General features: G+C 41.0%; 1 protein-coding gene across 13 annotated transcripts in view; it reads right to left on the bottom strand.

Moving 5' to 3' along the window:
- The window catches only part of rbfox3a (RNA binding fox-1 homolog 3a), a 553,126-nt gene that overhangs the window by 224,515 nt on the left and 302,015 nt on the right, over nucleotides 1-26,596 (bottom strand). For all 13 annotated transcript variants that reach the window (XM_017306231.1, XM_017306232.1, XM_017306224.1 and 10 more), the window contains one exon: nucleotides 23,569-23,661. In XM_017306231.1, the coding sequence (XP_017161720.1) occupies nucleotides 23,569-23,590 (22 nt within the window). In that variant the 5' untranslated portion in view covers nucleotides 23,591-23,661. The remainder of the gene's footprint in view (nucleotides 1-23,568; nucleotides 23,662-26,596) is intronic.

Below are 26,596 nucleotides of genomic sequence, written 5' to 3'. Positions count from 1 at the left end.
ATCTGAACCCAGAACTGGTTCATTTGAACCCAAAACGGGTTCATTTGAACCCAGAACTGGTTCATCTGAACCCAGAACTGGTTCATTTGAACCCAGAACTGGAAGAATCAAGAGATGCGGGGCTCAAACTGTGTTTTCATATGTTTATTGTTACCTTGGAATACCAAACTACGTCCAACCAATGTGTTGACTTGAGGTGAGGCAGAGTAAAAGCCCCACAGAATGACACGTCCCCCTCCATGCTGAACAGCTGACACCATCCATCAGCTGTCTGCTTCAATCACACATCTTGTTTAGATAAAAACAAATGACTTCCTCATGACTGGGAAGCTGAAAGCAGCACAAAAGCTTTGCATAATGTGCAAACCAGTACAGTTAGCACACAAAGCAGTAAAACATGTTGAATCAGAGTCTCTGCAGGTTTCACCAACTCAAACTGAGACTTTGACCATTATGAATGAACGAATGAAATTTAAGCCCTTTTATCACAACATAACTGTATAAAATCCCAAACTACTGAGGAAACAATGCTACTACTTGTGATATCAGCTATAGATCTTGTCACTCTGTTACGTTAAAAAGAACAGTCATTAATGTCTTGAACTCCATATTTATTTTCTGTTTCCGTTCCTCCCTCTCAGCTGTATTTTCCTCCATAGTAACAACCTTGTTGATATAAAACTGTTCAATAGGTAAGACCAGCGCTTCATCGGCCATGTTGAAAATTCACTAAACCTCCGACTTCAGAGTTGGTGTCGCATTAATGGTTGTACTTAGTTTAGCAGCAGCAGCGGCGGCGGCTGCAGCGGCGGCGGCTGCAGCAGCAGCGGCGGCTGCAGCAGCAGCGGTAGCAGCAGTGGTTTTCTGGGGAGCTTCAGCCACGGCAGCGGATCAAACTGTGACATTTCTGCTGTCTGCTTGTCTGGCAGCAGCTTCGTCTTTCTCAAACTGAATATGGCTCTCTACAGTCTTAACCCCCGAAGTGCCAGGCTTTTTTTCACAGAAAGCATGCAGCATTGTTTGGGTTGGCAACAGAAATGAGAAAATGGCTAAGACAAATGCCATCTATTCAAACGGAGATAAATTTGGACTTACCCGTGACAGACTCAAAAAAGCTAGCTTTGTAGCTAGCAAGGGTATTTGAGCAGATAGTTATCGGTAGCCTCAAGTCACAGAACGAAAATGATTATTAACGGCTCAAACCTTTGGGTGACAGAAAGGTCCAGCAGGAAAAATAACTATGAATGTAAAAGATTAAAAAAATCCTGCCATGACAAAATTTAAGGCTTGTGATTAACATATTTAAGGTCAACATACATTTTTCAAAGTTAATTTAAGACTTTTTAATGATGCACAGATGTCCTGGCTTATTCAAGCTTTGAATTCATGGCGATTCCTTCATGTGTCTCCGGACAGTTTGGAAAGTTTTCCAAAATTCCCAGTGGGACCAGCTCTGCACCAGTTGACAGTGCATGTGGCTAGTTGTTGGTGTGTTTGAAAGCCTATGAGGGGAGCAGACGTCATATCTGGATGCAAGGCGATACTCTGAACCGATCTGTGACCCGAACACAAACTGGTACGCTGGTGTTCCAGTCGCCTCCATCTTCATCTTTACTGGGTTTTCCTCAACATCTTGACCGGTTTGGTTTCACCTGAGTCGGACATTTTGGGTTAGCAAAGTGGTAACGATTTGTACAGCTTATTCTTACACACAATTGTTTAAAACTGATGTTCCAAGGATCTGCTGCGAAATACTTTCCCCACTGGTGTAAATCTGGTCGTTGCTAGATGAGCTCCAAGTTTTCATATCGCACAGAGAGATGACCAATCACCGATCGCAATCACCAAGCAGAAGATTCAGTTGTTCAAATAAATGTTTGAAAAAAATCCACAATAAATTCAAAACTGTGATAAATATTTATGCTTTTCTCTGTTCTGATCATATTTTAGCCCAGAAACAGAAGGCTTTCCCTTTATTGGAGGAAAGAGAGAGAAGCAAAGTTACTGCCAGCCACACACTCAGATCAATTACAATGTAATTACAATAGCAGACAGAAATACAACCTGGGTCTGCGCTCTGTCTGCACTGATAACTGATAGATAAGCACCTGAGGGATGGCTGAGAGAAGCACCTGACCAGAGACACATCTCAATGCTGTCAATAAATAACTCTGCTGGGACCGTTTCTTTCCTGAGAGAGGCTACCCAATCGGGTCGACATCGTCCACATCCCGACCTCCTGTGCAGTTCATCAGGCTGTCCGACAGGAGACACATATAAAGCAGGGGAAAAAGCGCATCGACGCCGGATACTGCGGCAGAAAACACACTTCTTTCTCCACCGCCGGTCCACTCCGCCGTTCCTTCCACTTTCTGCGAATCATTTCCAAACTATGATCAACCCCCTGGCTTATCTGGAGGCGCCCAGAGCTAAACGTGATGCAGATGTGGCGGTGAGCCGCAGTCAGAGGGATGAGAGGGAGAGCAAATTTCACTGCAGAGAGTCTACAAAGACAAAGAGATCAGCGATAAGACAGAGAAGTGCACCCATATCGACTGCTGTCAGTTAGGAGCATGTTAAGGAGTGTATTAGGGATTAGAGGGGATTAGTCATATCAGATCACTAGGGGGTTATCAGTGGTCGCAGCTCCACAATGAGGGGCTCCCGGCCACTTTGAAACAGGCACCTCACCGTCCCTGTGTAAGTCTCAATATTAACCCATTAAGTCGGACGATTTATGAGTTTGGAAAAACAATTAAGCCTGTGATTTTTATTAGGAGCCTGATTGAGTGCCTCCTCCCTGGTGTCCTGACACCACCAAAGTTTGCCCCCTCTGGAGCGCAGGGGGCCAGCTCCAAATATTACCGTGATTTAAGATGCAAAACCAACACACATTAAAACAGCTCAGAGCTTATTCCACGCGCGCTTCCACACAAAACCAATTTAGTTTCCATTGATCGCTTTTCAAGCAATTAGATTTCCATTGATGGAAAAAGTAGAAGCTGCTTGTATGAGATGGGGAGGGTCAGTGGTTGGGCACTGTGATTTGCACGTTTATTCGGGCCGTTTGACCACCTTCTCTAACCTCTGACAGATCCCCCGCTCCCAGCCTCCTTCCCTGCTGCCCCTTCCTCATCCCCACCTTCCGGACAACAAATAACCCGCCGAGCATGAAAAAAATGCCTGGCGTCAGATTATATATCCGTCTTTATTTCCGATATTGCCTCTTTGTTTCTGCAAACTTGGCTGATTTTCTAAATTGTGGAGTATTGACTGTTTCAGAGCCTGACCAAGCGAGTCTGATGTAACACATTGGAAGTAATGATATCCCAGCGACGGGAGAGGCAGAGGCTGGAGCAGCACTGGACGATGGCCAGGCCCTGTAACCATTAGTCTCCCCAGGAGCCGGAGTCTGTTCTGTTCCAGCACGGCAAAGCTTCGCCTTCAGCACAAACGGTAACCCAACTCAACCGGTGAAACCACCAGAACCCCCCTCCCATGTGCCCACCGCCGACAGAGATGCCATCAGGAATCACTTCCTTTGTCTCAGCCAAGGTCATTCCTGGTCTAACTGTGGAGGAAAAGGAATAACAGAATCTACAAGATGTTTAATCCCAAACTGGCAGGTTTTAAAAAAGGAACGATTACATATTCAAAATCCATCGGAAAGGTGAAAGGGTGAAAAGTGGATTCAAGGTGTAAAATAGGAACACTGAATGCCATTAATGTGAAAGTAGGGAGTAATTCCCCGCGTGCTCCCAGAGGAAATCCACCTTTCGCCAAAGCCTGAGGATTTTGACAAATGCCTTTCTCAACACCAGCAAAGGAGACAAATGTTACATTTAAACAGAAATACTTAATTTCCGCTTTTGGTGACTTGCAGCAGATATCATTAATCAACAGAGGCCTACCACGCTCAGTGAGCCTGCTAAGAACCAGATGATCGCCTTCTTCCACTCAATCCATCAAGTATGATTGGAGAAAGAAAAGGTTCAAAAATTTTGAGTTGCACCCACGCAGGAAGAGTAATTACCCTTGTGCCAGGCGCCGAGGTGTTCCTGTGACACCTCGACCCTCTGTTTATCATGCACCAGATTACTCATGGGGGCGTCAGTCTGACGTGACAGAACCAGAACCTCCACCTGGGCTCCCCTCGCTCACCGCGCCGGAGGGGGACAAATATGACATACGAGCTTCCAGACTTTCTAACTAGCAAACTTACTTTGGGACCCGGGAAACATAATGTCCTCCATGTTGCGAGGAAAGCCGAGGTCAGTGGGGTTCAGCGTTTGAAGGATGGCGTCGCCGTTTCATTTTTAAAGAGCAATCTGTTGATTTTCGCACCGTGTGTTGAATTACTCACTGCCTCCTTTACGATGGCATGCATTGAAAGAGATATTTAAAGGTGCAATGTGCAACGTTTTGAAGATTAATACGGCATTGTCAAAATAATTGTGATTCATTTGTTTACCAGCTTGGTGAATAAATGAGACCATCAACAGCTTGTGGCTCATGTTTGTGGCAGAGGGACTCTCTGCTGCCGCTCAGAGGAAACGGCTCAACAGGATTGTTCAAATTAACAAAGAACCCAAACACTGAGACCAAGAATGAATTTGAAATCAACATCCTAGAATATTTGCAGCGTTGCCTCTGTTGTTTTCCACTGCTTTGCTTTAGGTCACTTTAAAATTTCACACCAGATGTTTTAAGCTCTTATCAGAGCAGATGATATCACAGTCTCTAAAAATAGGGTTGCCAATGCTAATTTAGAAATTAAATCTGAAAATAATCCACCTTTTAATATTAACTGATTGAGTAAATCTTGAATTAGAACCAGATTTTAATCCAGATGAATGATTGCACATTTAAAGGAGACCTGTTATGGGTCCTTGAGCAGGTTAGCATCAGCCATGTTTATAACATTTCCTGTACAAAAACCTTCTTGGATAATGAGATTTTTGTTTGATCAGTTCAGAATGAGGCCGTCTTCTCACTTTACATCCAAATAAGCTGCTGCTGGCCACATCTTTGTCATAGATCTTTGAAAAGCAGAAGTGGAGCCTCATGCACAACCAACCAGAATTCAGTAAGTATTTTCTGGAAGTCAACAACAAATGACTTGTGTTTTCCAGGAGCCATTGTACAGCACATACAGTGGGAAAACCAGCTGACCAAACCTGCTGGAGCTCCGCTGGGGTTGCTAGGTGATGGACAGAGCTCAGCTTGGGTTGCTAGGTAACGGGAAGTGCCAGCTGATTTGTGACGTTACATTCTGCAGGATTTTGAAACGGCTCATTTTCCAGACACCAAAAAACATTAATTTACTGTCAAAAACTGGCTGGGTGATTTATTTTTTTTATTTTTTTTGAGTGCTTGGGTTGTTTTCAGAAACAGCTGAGACCCAAACAGAAAAACAAAAAAAATGTAAGATATGAATTTTGCATAATATGCCCCTATCATGCTTTGGGATTAAGTTGCAGCAACATTTTTCTATAATACATGAGGAAAATTATTATTTTAAACTTCAGATTATCTGTGAAGCAGCTGAGAAGGAAAATTAAAGCCGAACATGTCAAACTTGGCAATAGAAGATTCTTCCATCACTAACTTAGTCACTAACACAACTTTCTCATCATATTTACATCAGAAAGTCAGTTTTTCCTCATAGCTATTTGATCAACCATGAGTTGATGTGGGAATGAACATTTTGCTCAATTTACCAGGAGAAACAGGTAAACACTGGAGTCTTGAGTTCAAGCTGAAGTAAATATCAGCCCAGCTCTCCAGAGCTTTTTATCTTCTGGAGCAAATACACAAAACACATCGCTGCATTATTAGCAGTGCAACCAGGATCTTCACATTTCACCACAACACGCAGCTTAAGAGAAAATTCATTTGGCTAATGTAATATAAATTAAAGTATAATTCAAATCCCATGAAGGCACTGTTTACAGTGAATTTCAACAGGATAATAACCAAAGAGGCGCTTCGGTTAAAAATAGGGACAAAAACTCTAATGAACAGCTAATTAAAAACCTGAATCCCATTTGGCAGATATTCCATAATTAATCTACGTATTTCTACCAAACTCTAGTTTTCCAATCATAAAAAAAGAAAGTACACCCTCCTTTCATTTTTATGTTTTACAATCAAGACTAAATTAAACAGATGGTCTCTGTATTATTAAACTAAATGTTTGTTTCCTGTGAAGTGCTTTGAGACAACATTTGCTGTAAACAGGCGCTATACAACTAACGTGATTACATTTTTTAAATTCTAATCTATATTGTAAAACTTTATTTATGAGGGATGAAAAGCTGCGTGGGGAAAAACTAAGTACACCCTATGACAGAGCAGCTTCTAGCAGCAACAACTCTTCTTCCTGACTTCATCCGTCTGTTACTGAGGAGGAACTTTGGTTCAGATAATCTAATATCCAACGTTCCTCCTGCAGGTTTAGCATTTCAGGTTGAGCTGCAGACTTTAGCTGAGCCACTGTAGCAGCTTCATTCTTTACTCTTTAGCGGTTCTGTTGACGTTCTGCTGCTGCGTTTGGGCTCCGGTTGGAGCCAAGCTTCAGTCGTGTTTCCAACATGGCCGTCGGAGCCGACTGGAAAACTCTGGTTTACAGAGGAGTTCATGATTAACTCAATGACTGACAGAGGTCCAGGTCCTGCAGCTGAGCAGTGATCCTGACGGCCGGTTGGTTCTGATCCACTGGGTTAAATCTATATTTACTGTCACATGACCTTCTTCCAACCCAACTCACCTGCTGTTTTCTTTTTATTCACAACTCAGACTTGTCTGGTGTTTTTCAGATGTCTCCATCATGAACTTTAACCTTTAACCTTCTAAATCTGCAGTTTGAAATGGAGCGCTCGGGTCATTTTCTGCTCATACATATTGAACTCTAAATGGTTTGGAAACAGCGTTACAACCTTCACAGATTGACGGACTGTAACAGTTGCTGCTCTAAGGTCATTGCTGAAATCTTTCCACCTTGGCATTCTGTCCAAAATCAGCAAGTCGACAAAAATCCTGCTTTTAGAAACAATCGGACAAAATAACAACAGTGATAAAACATCTGTTGGTTTTTTAAAGGTCAAATTTACAAAAATAAATTAATTTCAAACACGTTTGATGTCTTTTTCCACTAAGAATGTGGACCGGCAATAAAAACTAGCATGTTGTCTATTATTTGGATTTATTTTGTTTGTTTAATGATATATGCACTGCAAAAACACAAAATCCTACCATGTTTTTTTTTGTTTGGTTTTCAGTGCAAATATCTATTTGAAAATAGACAAAACTTACAAGTTACATTTCAGCAAGACAGAATAACTAAATCATTGCTTAATATTGATTAAAAAAATGACGAGTTGCACTGGGAGACATTTTTCTCGTGTTGTAAGTAAAATAATCTGCCAGTGGAACTAAAACTTTTTCATAAAAACTAAGAAACTATTGGCTTAGATAAGATGAGAGGAACTTAGTTTAACTTATTTCAAGCACAAAGATATTCTCACAAGAAATTAGACTAAAATACTTTTGTGTTTTTGCTTTAAATTAAATCTGTTATGACTGTAAATCTGACTATTTTATTCCATCCTGTCATAAAAACCTGAAATTTTGTGCGTATTTAAAAAAAAAAAAAAATCTGTGTGTAATGATATGAGTTTCCTCAGTCATGTGTGCTTATGGTAATTATGTTGAAGATATTATATTTGCTTCATGCTGAGTCTTTAATGACTTCCCTTTTCGACAGAGAGAAAAGACGTGAAGATTGTTTTTCTACGGCTGAAGAGATTATTTCTAAACATAAAAGGTGAACAAATGCAGTGTTGGATTTAAAATGTCGGAACATGAGGCGAGTCAGATGAGGATGGACACGCTGAGGCAATAACAGTAAAGCAAACAGGCTAGCGGCTCTGCTCCGCTGCTCCTCGCCTCCCTGGTGATACATGCGAGAGATAACAGCTTAATTTCAACCTCAGCACTTTTACTGCACTGTCCAAGGAGCTCACTGCATCAATGTATCAATGTACCACCATGCTAGTCACTCTCCACTGCGACAACTCACAATTTTTCTATGATGGAGGCTTTCAGAGAGGTGCCACGGTTTGGCTGGCGCACAAGCCGCCCTCCTCTGATGGCTTTGGTCTGGGGAGACTCTGCTGGCTGTTTGTTTCCCGGAGAACAGGTCACAGGTCAGGCTTTTGATTGAATCCCCCACACTGTGACGAGTGAAGGGGGGGAAGGTGGACGGAGATTGGAACGGTTCTGGATTTTGCTGCAGAAGCTCTTCCCTCTGCAAAACATTTCCTCCTCCTCTTCAGCGTCCGCGGGAAACAGAAATAACGTCACGTAAAAATAGTGAGGGAGGTAAACCTTGCCAAGAGGAGACTTCTGTTCAATGAGCGCGCATCACTTACTTTAAACACGGCTCAGTAAAATTCAAGCACTTTCAAGCATTTTCAAGGTAACTTTTCAAACTTTTCCAGCAGGAGACAAAAACTATGCAAATGAACCAAGAAAATGTGGATTCGGTTCGTTATTATGTGATGTTTATTACCGTTATTAAGGATGTCTGGTGGTATTCTTCTACTAAAATCTAACAACATTTTAATGTTTTCAAATGTCACACCTGACTGGTCCGAGAACAAAACAATAATTTAACAAAAGATCCTCCAATTTCAATAACTTTTATTTCTATTAAACCAATGAATCTGTTTTTAAGATATTAGGAGTAACAAATAATCCTCACACTGAAACAATCCAAATACATTTTGTCTTTTTGCTCAAATAAAAGCTTAAACATAATCTAAAAGGAAAGTTACAAAAAAAAAAATCCCTAAAAAATGTTCAAACTTTTCTGGTTTTCAGCTAATAGAATTGATTTTGGTAACTATCACTGACCTGAAGCATGAAAAGTTTAGCCTGATTTAATTTCAGAAAATGTCTCTCTTTCTTAGGTGCATGAAAATATTTGCTTTAAACTGTAAAATAATCTCAAACATTAGATTTTTCTTTAAGCTGCACAGTTTGAACATCAAGCACTTTGAAGGATCTTGGACACCAAACTGATATTCAAGCATTTTCGAGGATTTCAAGCACCTGTATAAACCCCGTCTAAAGTTAAAGTCCTGATAATCGTCTGAAAGTTCAAATGCGTTTGATTCCGTTTCAAAACGTTGTGGAAAAAGCTCGGCTTTAATTTCTCCTGCAAACTAATAATGTTGCTTATGAGGCTCGCTGGTGTTTTTACTTTGCTCTGCTTTACCAGAAGATTTATAAAAAGAATAAACAAGCATGACTCTGCAGAGAGCCAGCATGTCAGCTCCCAAATCACATGAATCATAAATATGAGCTTTTGCTGAAATTAATTGTTGAAATGTTTATGTTGTAAGATGCAGCTTCGAATACCAGTGCTGGTCTATTCCCTGAGCAAATAATGCACGAGAAAAAAAAGTGCTAAAATAAATTACAGCTGCTGTTTATCCTCTGTTAATACGTCTGCATTGGAATGCAGCTGGCGTGTTGCGAGGCGGTGCGGCGTTCTGGCTGGGATTTCCTCACAACGCCGGAATGAGAGGCGCGTTGACCCCCGGGCGGCGCCGGTGACGTGGCGAGCATCCGGACTGCTAACAGCAGCCGGACCGCCGGGGCCACGGCGCAACCAGGCCCACCTTGTTGAGGGGCGTCATGGTGAGAAAGCAGCCGCGTCGCGCATCACCCCCCATCTGCAGCGGGTCAGCAGGGCAGCCGTTTAAAAGGGCAAACATGAGCTGAATAAAGAGCGAGCCGCTGTGATTCTGTCTTCCCTACATTTACAGCAGGAAACGGGATGTAAAACCACAAAACTCACCACAGATCAGACTCTGTTTAATAACTTTGTGGGGTTGGAGGGAACCATTATAGCGTTTTGACTACAAACTGCACGAGATTTAAAATTTGTTTTAAAGATTCAATGCAGAGAAGAAGAACAGAGAGGAAAACGTAGTTTTTGTCTTGGAAGTGTTCACTGCAAAAAAAAAAAAAACAAAATATCACCAAGTCTTTTGATCTGGTTTCTAGTGCAAAGATCTTAGTCCACTTAAAATAAGACAAAAGTAATTTAGAAGTAACTTTTCAGGAATATTTAGCAGCTTGTTTTAGGTCAATGATTCCTTAACCCGATGCAGTCTCTGCCCGCCGTGGGGCGTAAAAGCATGTGACGCATTTATAAGGCTTCGTAATAACACGGACACATACCGAGTTTTCATTTCAACTCTGTTGGACAGCACAGACTTCAAACTTTATAAAAGTGGTGTTTTCATATTGGTTTTGTGGTTATTTACTTCAAAATAAAGCCAGAAATAAGATCGATCATTTCCGCCTTATTTTGTGGGGTCTAAATGTACCACATTTCATAACAACCAATGGAAATGTGTTGATGGTCTGTTGCTAGGTAGAACAGAGACACGCGGAGAGAGACGAGGGGGGCAGGGGGGATTTGTATACGGCAAGAGACTAGGGTGCAGCGATGCTGTGGATTTTACTAAGAGTGTTTCGATGGGTTTTTTAGACGTGTGTTAGTTAGAGTTCGTGGTGTGTGTAGGGTTAGTAGTAGTTTTGCTAGCTATCGCTGCGTGGCTTCATAGCGAACTCTGACGCACTGAGAAGAGAAAGAATGCGGCCATTTAGACCTCGTCTCCAAATGAAACAGCACTGGTTCCACTATTATTTTATTTTATCCATCATAAAACATTTTTAAAATTTTTATAAGTGAAATAATCTACCAGTGGAACTAGAACATTTTAATAAATATGAATGATTTACTGACTTAAAACAGACTCCTATATCTTGGATAAGTTACTTTTTGGCTTATTTTAAGTGGACAAAAATATTTGCATTATAAACTAGAGTAAAAGTACGTATTACTATAATGACGTTTCAAATATCCACAGACTGTGTGTGCTGCTTCTCTTTAGAGAAAGTGCAGTTTGGACGAACACTTGTATTAAATTATAACAACAAAAAACTGCTCATTTAAATCAGGCAAACCCAAAGCGTCTGTTGAGTGGTGAGACGTGACGTGTGGTTTTCTGTGGCAGCGGATCGTCTCACTCATGCATCTTCACGTGAGCGATGATGTAAAAATAACTCCACGCCTTCACCACGTCTCTGCTGGTTATCCACAGGGAAGGAAAAAATGAAATGTGCTTTTTATCACGTCATCAACGCCCCTCCCCCTCACCCACCTTTTCTCCATTCATATCCACAATGAAACCCCCCACCCCCCAACCCCCCGTCAAAAAAATATTGGCAAATGTAGTAATTACGTGCCGAGTATCGGCGCCTTACATTGCTGCGGGCTTGCAGCAGTCCCGGGCTGATATTTCAGCTTTATCATATTTTAGTTTTATTTGAGGACGGTGGCAGCACCGCGCCTCCAGTCAGCCATAATTGAAATGAGGGAAGGAAGATGTAGAGGCTGTGTGCCCCACTCCTTGTAATCAAACCCTTAGTCCTGTGTGCTTCACCATTTTTCAAAGTGAAATATCCTCCCAATCTTTATAGTAATACACAGCGGGTCCTCCTCATGCCTTAGCCTGTGGGTAATTAGGCATGAGCAAGCAGAGGTTTTACATATAGAAGCTATATGTTAGGAATGTTGAGGCCCCACACTGGGCTTCTGATGCTCCAAGTCCACCAGAAGCATTCAATTAACTTCATGATCACATATATAACAACACCAGGCTGCTTCGTGATTAATTTATCATTGCTGCTGTAGCCGGCGTTGTGACATCAGTATTCAGCGAGCGCAGCTATCCGTTCCCCACATGCGCTCTGTGTGGGTTGCATGTGAGGCCCGCGTGCGTCTGCAGCCGGAATAGAGAAAAAGTGAAGCCGGGGGACTGATGGAGAAGTTGATGTATGATCCCTGGTGGCTGAGCCGGTTTGAAGCACGGAGCTGGGCAGGTGATTCCGAGGCGCCGGCTCTTTAAACAGCGTAATGAGCCAGAGAGGACGCCGCCCGCTCCAGAACCGCCCCACTCCCACCAGCACAGCCCACCACTCGGGAATATGGCCGACAGGTGATCGCACAAGCTAAAACCTGCTTTGTTTATTTCACTTTTCACATTTTATCATCATCAAGGAATTATTAGAGACTCATGTTTTTGGTGAAAAGCTGCTTATAAGCTAGTTTTGTCCTATTCAAAGTTTACTAAGATTCATTCACTAAAAACGAAACCGAAAATATTTAAGATTTTGTGTTTTTGCATCTGTTTTGATAGTATAATTTAATACACTGTAAAAACAGAAAATCTTGGAATAATTAAAACAAAACAAATGTATACGTAAGTATTTAGCGAGATACTAAAGTTGTTTTAAGTCAATAATATCACAACATTGATTAAAAAAGTGGTAGATTAGTTCACTTCCAACAACACATTTTAATCTGAAAGCAGTTTTTCAGATCATTTTGTCTCATTTCAAGTGTAAAAAGATATTTACACTAAAAACTACGTGGTAAGATTTTGTGTTTTTGCATCTGTTTTGATAGTACACTGTAAAAACACAAAATCTTACCAAGTGTTTTTCTTATAGGTTCAAATGCAAATATCTTGGAATAATTAAAACAAAGCAAATGTATACGTAAGTATTTAGCGAGATACTAAAGTTGTTTTAAGTCAATAATACCACATCCATCCATCCATTTTCTTTCACCCTTGTCCCTCAGTGGGGTCAGGAGGTGCTGGTGCCCATCTCCAGCTAACGTTCCGGGTGAGAGGCGGGGTACAACCTGGACAGGTCGCCAGTCTGTCGCAGGGCAACACAGAGACACACAACCACACACACTCTCACACCTAGGGGCAATTTGGAGAGGCCAATTAACCTGACAGTCATGTTTTTGGACTGTGGGAGGAAACCGGAGTACCTGGAGAAAACCCACCATGCACAGGGAGAACATGGAGACTCCATGCAGAAAGACCGGGGCCGGGAATCGAACCCAGAACCTTCTTGCTGCAAGGCAACAGCTCTACCAACTGCACCACTGTGCAGCCCCACAACATTGATAAAAAAAAGTGGTAGATTAGTTCACTTCTAACAACACATTTTAATCTGAAAGCACTTTTTCAGATCATTTTGTCTCATTTCAAGTGAACTAAGATATTTACACTAAAAACTACGTGGTAAGATTTTGTGTTTTTGCAGTGAAGCTAACTGAACAAACGGCTGAGTGAAACGATGACGGCCGAGTGAAAGCAAACTGCGTGGCGTTAAGTAGGTCAGTGGAAGCAACAGGCCCACATCTGTCACGGCGTTCGCAGCTCGTCGTTTAAAAACCACCTAAAACGCTTCGGAAGGACGGGCAGAACCGGCAGAATCAACAAGATTTCCGACCCGCTTTGATCCGAACCGCGCTCAGATCAACATCAACAGGCGTTTCCTGTTTCACCGAGACGATCTGGTGAAACTTTTAATGTCTGCCGATTAGGGAGAAGCTTAAGGATCCAACTTTAAAATCCAAAATAAGTCCAATAAATTCTGTTTCTCACCTGATTTGTTAATAAATGTTTAATCTGGGTTTTTACCGGCTACGACTGGTGATCAAATGTTTTTACGGCAGATGCTAAGAAAAGTCAAATGAGGACACGACAACAACAAGCCGTTGTCAAGGCAACCACTAAATATACAAAAACAAGTATCTGCCTGTGTTTCATTTTAATTAGATCTCTGTATTAAAGTAAGTCCTTTTAAAATGTTATAATTTATTGGTTTGTTCTAACACCAAGTCTGCTCTGTTCCATAAACAACCATTGTAAAAAAGTAAGTACACCCCATGTCAATCAAGGTTTTAATTAAACCAGTTCTAGAACATTGTGTTTAAGAAACTAATACCTGTGTCAATAATAATAATAATAATAATAATAATAATAATAATAATAATAATAATAATAATAATAATAAAATTCAATCCAACAGTACTTCATTCATCCCAAAGGGAAATTAAATGTTCTGATTCATATAATTCAAGTTTCTTCAGAGACTTGATGATGATGTTGATGGCTGTGAGCAGGAAGGATCTCCTGTAGAGGTCAGTGTCACAGCTACTCTGAAGAAGCCTCTGACTGAAGACACTGTTGTTTTATCAGTCATAACAAACTCATGTATATAAGCTCACAATATGAAAAACACTGGATTTTAAAATGGCTGAACTTTTTTTTTTGAAACAGGAAGTGCTTTTATTTTTATGTCTCTGTAACGATTTAGTTAACACATTAATCATCATCATCTCTTAATTGTCTACTTCTGTAATAAATTTGGTTTAGGTGCTTTTCTTCTCCTCACTTTGACCATGAATAAAGTCTACATTTTTATCACTTTGTTGTTTTTCCTGGACTGAACACGTTTTGAGGAGTTTGCAATAAATTACAAAATAAAGAGTTGTGCGCGACGGGATAGCCGTATTACTGAACTCCTGACCATATATCACAGAGTCTTGGTAACTATTGCAAGTTTATATTTTGTGTAAGTTTTGAAAACAAAAAATTCAACCGTTCAATCTTAAAGCTGCGGAAAACTAATTTCCCTTCACGAAACCCATACTGCTGCCTCTGCTGTAACCATGACAACCACATGAAATGAGTCCCACGCCTCCAGTCTGACTTCAGTTTCCTTCAATCTGAAGAGCAGCAGAGATTTCTGAGCATCTTCAGCATTGAAATGACGACGTCAATAAATCACTTTTTATAATTTTCAAAGAAAGAAAGAAAATAAATTAATTTATTTTGGGCTTGATTGAAGAAATCTGAAAAGATTTAGTCTGTTAATCAGCAATAAAAACATGATTTTTATGAGTGTATTACAAATAAAAATCACGTTTTATTTGTGCATTACATCAGAAGACGGGCACTTTGTGTTGTACAAAACATGTAAAGTTCAGAACGTAATTAGTGCAGCGGTCACAAACCACACTTTGACCCCCGATTTAAATAGTTTGGGAACTTTTTTCTTAAGTTCAACAATAACAGTTTCCATTTCTGACATGGTTGAAGGTAAACGTCTTTTTTTCCCTCCCAAATTTTAAGAATTACACGTCCCACTGAAGGCCGATACGATTGTGGATAAAATAAGAGGTAAATTAAAGTTTAGAACATCAATCGACCACCTAAAGCGAGAGGATAAATTTCATTTAATTAGATCTAAAAGGATTAGCCGTTGCCTTCATCCGTCTGGTTTGTTGTCAAGTTTTTCTCTAAAAAAACCAACAAAAAACAGATAAAAACAACACGTTTGCATGTGAAAGTTGGTTAAATTAAGTGTGCCGCTTCCTCTGGAGCACTCAGGCAGAGGAAGTGTAATAAATCCTTGACAACTTACAATCCTAATTCATTACTTGTGCTTAATGATCAAAACTATCCCCTAGTTTAGGCGGCACAGGGTCGACTTCAAAGTGATTATTATCTCAGAGGAGTTTTGCATATTTATTAATATAATGATATTGATTGGATCTGCAGCAGCTTCTCCTTTTCTACCAGCGCTGGAGGCTTGCAGGATGTCACCTGCCTGCACGTCGTCGCCGCGGCGACGCCGCCGCCATCCCGCCTGCTGACACTCCAACAGGTCTGCCCAGACGGATGCGGTTGAAAGTTTGCACACATGGTAAATGTGTTTACATATAAAACGGGACGACACGGCGACGCCGGCCCTCGTGTGCGATTTACAGCGCGCGTCTTCGCTGACATGTTCCTCGCGACGCAGAAGAAAAACAGCAACTGCAGCTTGGAGGAGACAAAAGACGAGGGGGCACATGGAGGAGAAAGATGGGCAACAAGACCCTCTCTGCAGCGTTTCATTGCTGCTGATAATATATAAATGCATGCACACATGGATGCTGCTCGTAAATGAATAAACACATACATCAATTTCAAAATCCAACACATTTGAATTTCAAATGCAGCTGCGGCTTCCCCCCCCTCCCTCCCACCCCCCTCTTCTTTACGATATGTCTCATTTCTCTTGTGGAGATATAAAAAAAGAGAGGGCTGAGAGGAAAAATTAGAGCGGTGGAAGAACAAATGCTGTATGGAATTTGAGATTATGTATTTGGTTTGTGTGTTTCCGTCCTGTTTAAATCAAACGCGTGGGGGCCGTGTAGCCGTGGGCCTGTTGTTGGTGACAGTTTCAGTGTTTCCAGACTTCCCTCCTCCCCCTTTTCAGCGACAGTCCTGAATTGAGAAGCGGGGTGGAACGGGTTGTGGGCTTCTGGCGGAGGGTGAATTAAATAGTCACTCTCCCTCCCATTTCTCCCTCTCTCCTTCTCTCTCTCTTGCACTTTCTCTTTTTTTTCCAGTGGCGTTTAAAATCAATTCATTCAGTGGACTGCTGACACAGCCCGGCCCAGAGAGCCCAGGATTTATGGCTCCCTCTAATGGGCATGCTCTGAACCAAAGCCCTGCCGTCAGCACAATCCTGCCAGCCACCCGTCCGCCCCGCTCCCTCACTCCATCTACCTTTTAAAGACGCAGGCATCCTTCCTCCTTTCTCCTCCTCTTCCTCTCGTTTTCCCCTCATCACCCCGGTGCTAGCAGCAGCAGCAGAAGGGCCCAGGATGCATCATCAGGGCTGAACAATGTGAAGCTGTAGCCTCCACCAGAGCACCATTAAAAACTAAATGTTGCAATTTGCATTATTGTCTCTGACTCTTTTGTGTAGCGCGGCTTCTTTTTGTGCTGCAGAGATTGATTTCTCTAATCTTATTCATACATATCAACTGGAACAGAGAAGAAGAGTCTAATTTATGTTGTTTTCTTCCTTACATGTAGGGGAACGACTGATCTTTACATTTAAGAAGCAAATTAAGCATGTACTTTAGCAATGTGCGCTGACATTTGGTGGATGTAGCCTGGAATATAAAACTGTTTGTTCATGCTCTGAATGCAGGACGGCTTCTAAATAATGATGTTGCTGAGTTAATGATGTGTTGTGCATCTTTACAACATTTAACCAAACTTTGATACTGAATACATTTTTCTCAACTCGCAAAAAATTAAGTTGTAATCTGCAGGTTTGCCACTAGGTGTCACTCCGGACAACATTTATCTTCCAACTCCCATAAAATCGTTCATTCCTGCCTTTTATCGACTTATTTGATTTTTTTTTTCCAGGCGAAATGACCTGAACAAATTACCAGCAGAAGTTTGAATATATGCTGGATTTTCTCTCAGATTATACAGGTTTAAATAACATATATATATATTTTTTCAAATCCGTATTAGTAAATCCAGATTATCGAATTAGGTTTTGAGGATGGAGAAGCCTTCATACTTTCAGACTCTTTTGCAATATCATAAAAGATAAAAGTCAGAATAAATTGCCAGACCAGCAGAGAGCTTTTCATATAACTTATACATGAAACATGGACTTAAAGAAACAGGCCAAGATTAAAAGTTACATAAACACAGACAGTCCAGCTTCAACTGAAACTGATTTACTAAATCAGCATTTTGTTTCTGTTGATCTATTTTAAGTATTTCAGACAAAGATGAACAATGAGGGAAAAGAGCAGTCGGCTCTTTTCAGTGGTTTTATGTCTCAATTTTGACTAAAAATAAACAGATTTGAGTTTTAAAAAGTCTATGAATCAAGACTAATAAGTCATTATTGACAGAAATATTTCCTGAAAGTTGCAAATTAAAATAAATATTTGCGATATTTGATCACAGTTGATTTAATTTTCCAGTTCAGGTTGTGATTTAATAACAAAAACCCTCCGAAAAAGACAAAGTTAGAATATTAAAATGGAAAATGTGAGATGCAGCACAAAGTGTTCATCCAGGTTTTTGCTTTTTATTATATTATTTTTTAGTAAAAAGCAGGTAAAAAAAAAAATTTGCAATTCTAATTAAAATATGAAGACTCAAAGCTTTGTGACCCGAAAAGTTTAAGACCAGCTGCTAGAAATACAACAAAAACAATAAAAAAAAAAGATTTTTAGGTTGGTGTAATCAACAATTTAACTTCTAGGTGAACATTTCTAAACAAGATCCAAGCACCACGCTGCCACTGCCGTGCTTTAGGGTGGGTATGACAGTTTTTTCCCAATTTTTTATTCAGTTCTTTATAATAAAATGTCTCAAACATTAAAGTATTGCGGCTTGTTCAGATTCAACTTTACAAATCCCAGATGTGTGGTTATTCCACTTTCAAACAGAAACCAGTTGTCCACCAGTGGGAACAGTGGGAACGTCCCAGTTCAGAGAAAAACAATAATTAAAGCTGCATCTGATCTTTTTTCTCCACAAACATTAAAAATGCTTTTCTCCATTACTTGCTGTGACCAGAGGTTCAACCTGGGGTCTGAGAGGAGTCTATATTTCTATTCATGTATTCATAACCAGGCCCAGTGTCACCGGATCTGAAACAATTTATGGCACAAGAAGGAAAAAAAAGAAGAGATTGAAAACACTCGCCTATGAACCCGGCCAGCATAAAGATATATATAAAAAGGATCATGGCCTGAATGGCAATGACAACATGAAGTCACTCCCGCACAACACTTGATTTGAGGGAGTTAGCTGGCCTCTGTGTCTGACTGAGACTGTTTCTAGATTGTATTTATATCTGCAACAGTCTGTGAACACAAAATATGCTACGCTACACTTGACCCTGTTATATCCTCAGGCAAACTGGCAATTTGCAGACAAATACAGACCTTTACTGCAGCCCCAGAGCCTCCAGCTTCCATCCTTCTCCATATTCCAGCTGTGCTCTGCAGCCTGTCAAGGCGGCAAGGGCCCCGAATTAGCCTCCCATTACAGCTAGGCTCCGGCTCCCCCTAAACTTAACCATTACTGACCATTTGGCATGGCTTCATTATAGAGCCATGCATGTAAAATCAAGTCATGGTCCCTGGCCGTCACATCCAATCTCAAAATACAAGCCGGCCCCGCCCCCGCCTCCGAATCTCCATCTCTCTCTCTTACTTAAGTTCAAGCTTCTCCTTGTTTCATAAAATATGATCTGATTAGAAATAGATTACACACCTTGTTAGCAGAGCGTTTCATATTTGATACAGCGGTGCTTTAAGACGGGCAGCCTCCTTCATGATTCAAAGCGATTGTGGCCTTGTTCTCCGGTCTATTTGTTTAATAAGCTCTGCTACATCAGCGGGCCTTTTAAGTGAACACACTCCCCTGCAGCAAAGGCAAAAGATCAATACCCACACCTGTAAAAAAGAAAATGTAAAAAAGCAACCAAGGAATCACGGTCAAGGATTTTCCCCCTTCCGTGGAATAAGAGGCGAGGTAATCAGGAACAGTTTGGCTGTTTGAAAGCAAATCCACAAACAGGAAGCAGCTTTTATGTGCTGACCTGTAGGGAGAGCTACAGGTCCGCCGTGAAATATTCAGAGCCGATTAGTCCAGCGCTGAGCTTTTTGAATTTTCCGATCCGTATGCAAATGGGATATAATAAACAGAAGGAAGAAAGGCAGAGCGTTGGAGGGTAAATGAATTCATTATATTCCTCACCTCATCTGCTCGCTGATGGAAGACGTCTCGTGTAATCGCCGACGGAGGAGCGAACCTCCTACTGTACCAGGAATAATATCCAATCGCATCGTCTTGAAACGAGCAGAACTCGCCTTCATTTTCCTCTGAACAAAGTCGGAGTAAGAGGGGGATGCTGGGAAGTAATTACCAGTTAGTGAGTCCAGGAGGTTCGTCGGACGAGGCTGGAAAAACTCTGTCCAACCGTTTTTATTACATCATGATTATACAAACATTTCTCACCGCTAATTATTGCAAATCGGCGCCGTTTTGTTTTAGCTGAGCAAACGAACTTCACTGCAAAAACATCAAATATTACCAAGTATTTTTGGTCTAGTTTGTAGTGCAATAAACTTAGTAAACTAACAAACAAGTAACTTCTGAGAAAGGAGTTGTGAATCAATAAAAAAAAAGTATTTGTTCCACAGGCAGATTGTTTCACTTATGGGGAAAATGCCTCGTTATAAATTAATCTCCTGCTTCACACTGCAAAAACACAAAACTGTACAAAGTATTTGTTCTGCTGTAAATATCTCAGTTCAGCTGAAATAAGACAAAACAAGTAACTTGTCAAGAAGCTATTGGAGTTTATTTTAGCTCAATAATTCTTTAACATTTCTGAAAAAGTTCCACAGATGATTTTAGTTATCAGAAGACATTTTTCTCAGATTATAACTGGATTAATCAGCCAGTTGAACTGGTACGTTTCATCAATATTAATGAATTACTGACTTAAACAAAGCTCCTATGTGTTGTTCAAAAGTTACTTGTAAGTTATTTGAATTAGAAATTGGACAAAATTACTTTTGCTATGTTGGGGATTATTTTATTCATTAAAAGGACATAAATGTCTTGTTGTAAATGAAATAATCTGCCAGTGGAAATAGTGTTTTTCATTAATATTAAGGAATTATTAACTTTAAAAAGCTCCTGTTTCTTGCTGAAAAGCAACATGTAAGTTGGTTTTGTTGTTATTTGTGCTAGAAACTAAACCAAAGATACTTTTTGCAGCGTTCAGACGGGACTAGAGATATTTGATGACCGTCGTCTCTTTTTTCCTTCCTTTGGTTGTTGATCCGTCTGTTTTCTCCACGGCGTAACGTCCGACCGGCCGCCTACGCCAGCCGCAGTCTCGATGGGCGTCGACGGGGGAGACATAACACCCACCAGCTTTACACGGGGGTCACGGGAGGTCCATCATTACCAAGCCACAGCGGTGATCACGGCAGTAATATAGAACTATACCGCAGCAATTACACTAATGGAAACGTCCCTATTTCTTCTGGCGAGACTCGGCGCGCGCCCCCGCGGGCCCCCCCCCTGGAAACGCCACTGGAGACGCGAAGTGGAGAGGAGGTAATGGTGGAGGCCCATTGATCCTCATTGCCACCTGCTCTATGGCTCCGCCGAGGATGGGCGGGGAGGCAGAGGCCTCCATCTGGGGAGAGATCAACGCCGACTCCCCGGCTCTCAGGCATATGGATAAGAGTCTTTTTCTAGTCTTGCACTACTTAACCAGCACACATTAGCACAATATGGCCGGATGGGGGGGCGTAAGGCGTGCATACATGCAGACTTTATCACACAGAGAGTGCTTCAACGCCGAAAGGGCGTGAAGTCGTTAACTCAGAGTCTGCAGTGATCGGCTTCTTTGGGGGAGGCCAGGTGAGAAAAAGGACAAAAAGCATCAATATGAGGAAAAAAAGCTTCATATAAACTGACAGGAATCTGGGAATTAAACCCAAAACCAAATGTTGTGATGAGAACTGAGACAATCTGGGCCTAACGGAGGGCAAAGCTGGAAAATACGGAGCCCCTAAGGGGACATGGAGAAAAAAACAAAAGGAAATAAATCCCGACTTATTATCTCGAAAGTCGGGATCTCGAGATAATAAGTCGGGATTTCTTTCCTTTTGTTTTTTTTTCCTCCATGTCCCCTTAGGGGCTCCGTAGGAAAAAGACGTTTAAATGTAAAAGTTTTGGGTGTCAGGACAGAATCAACCTCATCTGGTCTTTAGTAGCTTCTAAAATAAAAATATATATATTTAAATCATTTTTATTAAACAAAGATAAAAACATATTGGGGGCAAATTCTTTATTTTTACAAAGCTTTAAACCAAGTTCAGCTCTTGGATATGGAGAAGTTTCTGGTCCACAGCATCACTCCTCCACCACTGTGCTGACTGATCTGTGTTCTTTACTCATTTTGATTATGAATGTGGACAAAACAAAACACGATGGTCGATTTCACACTGCAAAAACTCAAAATTGTACCAAGTGTTTCTGTCTCGTGTCTAATGCAAATATTTTAGTTCACTTGAAATAAGACAAAACTTCAAAAGAAACTTTTCAGGAGGACACAGGAGCTTTAAGTCATCAATACTGATTTTAAAAAAGTACTAGCAGGTTATTTCACTTATAAAATTAGATTTTTCCCATCTAACCCTAATCTGCCAGTGGATCTAGTCATTTTTTAACCAATCGGTTAATTTGATCAGATGATATTTCCTCTAATCTGATCTGTGGAAGCAGAAAGAAAACCTGGATTCTCTCACAAAGCTTTTCCATCTTTCTTTAATAAATAATGGCAGTGAAGAATCTGCTGTTTGTGTAAACTTCAAGTCCAATTTAAATAAGCGGTAAAATCTAGATTTGTTTTTATTGTATGTGAACGCAGGAACTGAAACAGGACGCACTTGTTTTATTTAACGGTCACACAGATGTGTAAATAAAGTCCAAAGTGAAATATCTGCAATTATAGATAAGCATGTAATATTAAACAGAGCATTAAAGGAGATCAGCGTGATTTAACTGGACCGTTTTGTGTTTTCAGCCTCTGTAAATCAGAGGAAAGAAGCGAATCTGTGCTTTGCACGACATGCGGAAACCACATGCGAAGCAGCAGCTGCAGCTCTGGTCCCGGAGCAGCTGAACACAACGGCAGCTCACACACTTTCTGTCTTTACCTTCTGCTCTAACTGTATCATTCATACAAAATTCACACCGCTTCTCCATGTACATCTTTGTTTTGTTTTTATAAATCAGTGAGAAAAAAAAACTTGCAAGATTCGATCAATATTTACATTTTTATGCATAATTTATAAATATTTCCACCTTCTTTCATGGTTCAAGCACAAATAAAACACATCGCCTGAGTGACCCACCCGAGATCAGCTTGCAGCATTTCTACTGCTGTTCACACCCAGTTCACTCCTTTCACCTTCTTTCCAAATGTTTTAAGCCCAACGGAGTGCGCCGTTTCGCCTGCAATTGTTTCCAACTGAACAATAAGTGCAAGAAAAGAGTAAAATAAAAAACCCACAGCAGATCTGAGGGGATAAAAGCTGTACGGATGCATGTAATCGGTTTGTTTTGGAGGATTTAGTGTCCGGAGCAAAGTGGAGGCTGTTAAAAGGAAACACAAAAACAGCAGAAACACTTGCAGCATGTCCACAGTGATTTCAATGTTCCGTCTCATTATTGTCGAGAGGAGAAGCTGCAGATAAATTACCTCTATATAAGCTGCACAACACTGACATCTGTCTTTTATGCCTGACAGAGTTGAGCTGCTCTAAAAATTTTAAAGCCTTAAAATGCTGAAGGAGGACGAAGAAAAGAGAAAACATTAAAAATGTCTCTTTTTTTCTGCACAACCAGAAGAAACTTGTTTGGTTCATCAAATCAAGGTTCCTCCGACAGAACAGACGCGGTTTTTACCACCATCTTGTCCTAGTAGTTATTACCTCATTGTGTTTCTTTCTTAAACAGAAGCAATTTCCTTGTTCCTTAAACCAATTCTAAACTAAAATTTGTTCCCACAGCCCCCATAAATCCGCAGTAAAACTTTTAATCTTTAAAATGCCACATTTTCTAAACGTTTTTGGTTTCAAAGCTGCAGATCAGGTTTGATTTATTTTACCGAAACCTGTCAGCCGTATGTGTAAGAACAGAAACTCTCCAGCCTGGTGTCTGGATGTGGGACGTTTTCTCAGCGCGGCGAACAAACAGGACCATGTTTACGGAGTCTGACCTGCCCAGCTGGGGGTCTCCATGTACAGGTGAAGCCGGTCGGCCTGGAGCGGGGTCACACGACTCGCTGCTGCTGCCAAAGGTGCTGAAGAACCTGCAAAACACAGGAAAGGGGAAAGAAATCAATAATAAGTCCAAATAAATACAACACCTAGAAAGTTGTTCTCACATATCCTTAAAGTTTTATTTGTTAGTTTGGTTAATTCTGCCTTAAAAGCTGAATTTAGCATCAGTGAGGAGATCAGCTCAGGTGTTTGGTTTGCAAATAAACTAATAATCCATTTTCTTTTCAAAAAAAGAAAATAAAGATTTTGCTGCTAAAAACACATCAGCACAATGTAGGACTAACATGCTGATTATTTTTAATTAATAATTGGATATCAAAAGTGTTTCATACATTTTTGTTTTTTGTAAAATTTGAACCAGGTGAAGCTAAAATAACTAAATAACTAAATAAATCTGTTTTGGGTAAAACAGATTTACAGATAAAAAAAATGTTTTTCATCCTTAAATACATTTTCTTTATGGGTTTGGCTCAACTCTGAGTGTGTGTTCTCCAGTTAACGATCAATCAATTAAAATCATTTGTTGTCAATTACTTCAATAATTGATTAAACTGATTGATTGTTTCAGATTAAATTCCTAAATGCGATGCTACTTCACACGCTATTGGCTGGTGTCTGCAGAGCAGCCAATCCAGACGCTGCGTTCCTTTTCCTCGACACCGATTGGCTGAGAGATCAAAGGAGAATGTAGATGCTGTCTTTCCATGACGCGTATCAACACCTGTTCAGGTTTATCTGGAGTTTGAACTATTAACATATAAAATTACGTGCATTTTTGAGGTGGGCAAGTATTAATAGGCGGTTGAGGGAAATTATTAAATTGCAAACTGAGAAGTAAAACATTTGGTTTGGAGTTTAACTGAAAACAAAAAAACATTTCTTGGGTTTTAGAATGTTTGCTGCTCCTGATTATCTACAGTAAATATTTGGATGTTTTTCTGCAGGAACGCTGCCTTTCACATTTAATCCTGCAACTTGCTCATGTCCTGAATACAGTCTCTGTGTTTTTTTTTTTCATAAAAAAAGCATCAATTGCAGCAGAAACGCCTACAGAAGAAAACCCGAGTCAAAGCCAGGAGAGAAGTATTGTTGCAGAGCCTGTTATCTGTGATTTGAACCACAGGAAACTTGATTTTATTTGACGAACCTAACAGCCTCCGTGTTGCTGCGCTGCAGCAGATCCGAGGTGGGAGAAAAGCCGATGAGGGTTTGTTGTCTTTAGGGAGTTTCTCACATCCACGTTTCCCCAGAGAGCCTCGTTGTTTATCCCAGCACTTACTGCTGCGTTGCTTAAGCTCGGCTGACGTGTTTCTCTGAATTTAGAGATCTCAACAGCTATTATTTAATTTCCAACACATTTAAAGTGCTTTTCCTGCCTTTAAGTAAGAGCATTTGTAACTGGAGTAACTCAGACTGAAAGTGCGTTTGTGCAGCAGCGCCCTTATAGCAGGCGCATATATCCGAGTGTTGCTGCATGTTTTTGCCTCCGTTTGTGACTGTTCCCATAAAGCCGGAGCTTTTCTGCTGACTGGTGGATCTTCGCAGGCCTCAGGTTGGCTGTTGCCCAGCAGCCCAGCCGGTGAACCGCAGAGAGAGCGCATTGATTTCATCCCAGCAGAAATCCCTGCTCCGGTTCCCGCCTCGCTACCCCGCCCAGCACCTGATTAAGCATTCGCAGGGAGCCATGCCAACACAATTTGTCATTTATCAAAAGTAATTAAAAGCAATTTCTTTTCTCTTGTTGATTGGGAATTGACTAATTGTTGAGTCGGTGAAAACGGGGGAATAAAAAACAGAGAAGGATGAATTTTACATAAACTCAGAGGAAAACATAAATGCTGTAAAACGAGGGCCAGACATCTGGCTCTGTGATTTTCCTCTACATGATTATGACTGCAAACCGAAACAGTAGTTGAGCGCATTCTGATATATATATACAGCCCATAGGCAGTAAATAATATATTAGAAACAGCATATTGACTAGCTGACTTAAAAGGGTGTTTTCACTTCAAGTTGTGTGAACACCAGAGTGGGAGGAAAATACAAACACTGGTTGGTTACTTGTTAGGAGAAAACGAGAAAAAAAGCGTCTCGCCAAAAGAGATATTTGAGCCAGTGAACATCAGAGAGTTGGAGCGATTGAAGTGACGGTGCAGAGGAGGGAGGAGGACGAGGCGAAGCCATCCTGCAGCCGGGGTTACAGCCGGTCTGTCCAATGAAACCAAGCAATACCATCTCAACATTATCGGTAACAACCTCTGAATGCACCATTACCTTCTATGAGGGCAGAATGAAATGTCAGAATTGATTCGAGAGGGGAGGGTTGAGATAAAAGCGGGCCAACTGCGGTGGACATTTTGTTTCTGCGGCCCTTTATTTGGCGTCCCTGGATCATTAGCAGACGGAGAAGAGGGAACTGGAGGAACATGAAGGAGGCGTGGGCGGCCGTCCTCTCTCACCAACACGGAGAACACGAACGCAACATGAAGAGGCGAAGAACCAGCTGAATCTCACATGATGCAGTCGGTATCTCCACCTGAGCGGACCAAGGATTTATTCGATTCTTTGTCAACAAATTGAGTCGCTACTTCAATGAGGCGTCATGAATAACCCCCTCCAAAGGCTGCAGACGGACACGCTGCGCCATCACTGCCAGGGAGGGCAGAAATAATTGGGCTACAGTGAAAGAAGCCGGCACTCACGTCTCAGCCGAGACAGTTCAGAATACCTAATTGAACCTCTTATTCTTCTGCCTTTTGTTTACATTCTCATTCATCATAAAAAAAAACTCACTTATGCTCTCCAACGTGTATGGTTATTAATGTTCTAATTATGATTTTCCCCTCCAATCTTTTGCCGTGCAATTTGGGTGATGTATGTTTGAACAACACAGCGAGTCCCGCTGGAAATAAATGCAGTAGCACACCTTCTCCAGGGAGCCCTCTGATGGAGAGGGAAAGCTCG

The sequence above is a fragment of the Poecilia reticulata genome, linkage group LG8 (genome assembly GCF_000633615.1).
Source record: "Poecilia reticulata strain Guanapo linkage group LG8, Guppy_female_1.0+MT, whole genome shotgun sequence".
Taxonomy (NCBI): domain Eukaryota; kingdom Metazoa; phylum Chordata; class Actinopteri; order Cyprinodontiformes; family Poeciliidae; genus Poecilia; species Poecilia reticulata.
Note: the sequence above shows the minus strand (reverse complement) of the source record. Positions and strands in the feature narration are given on the sequence as shown.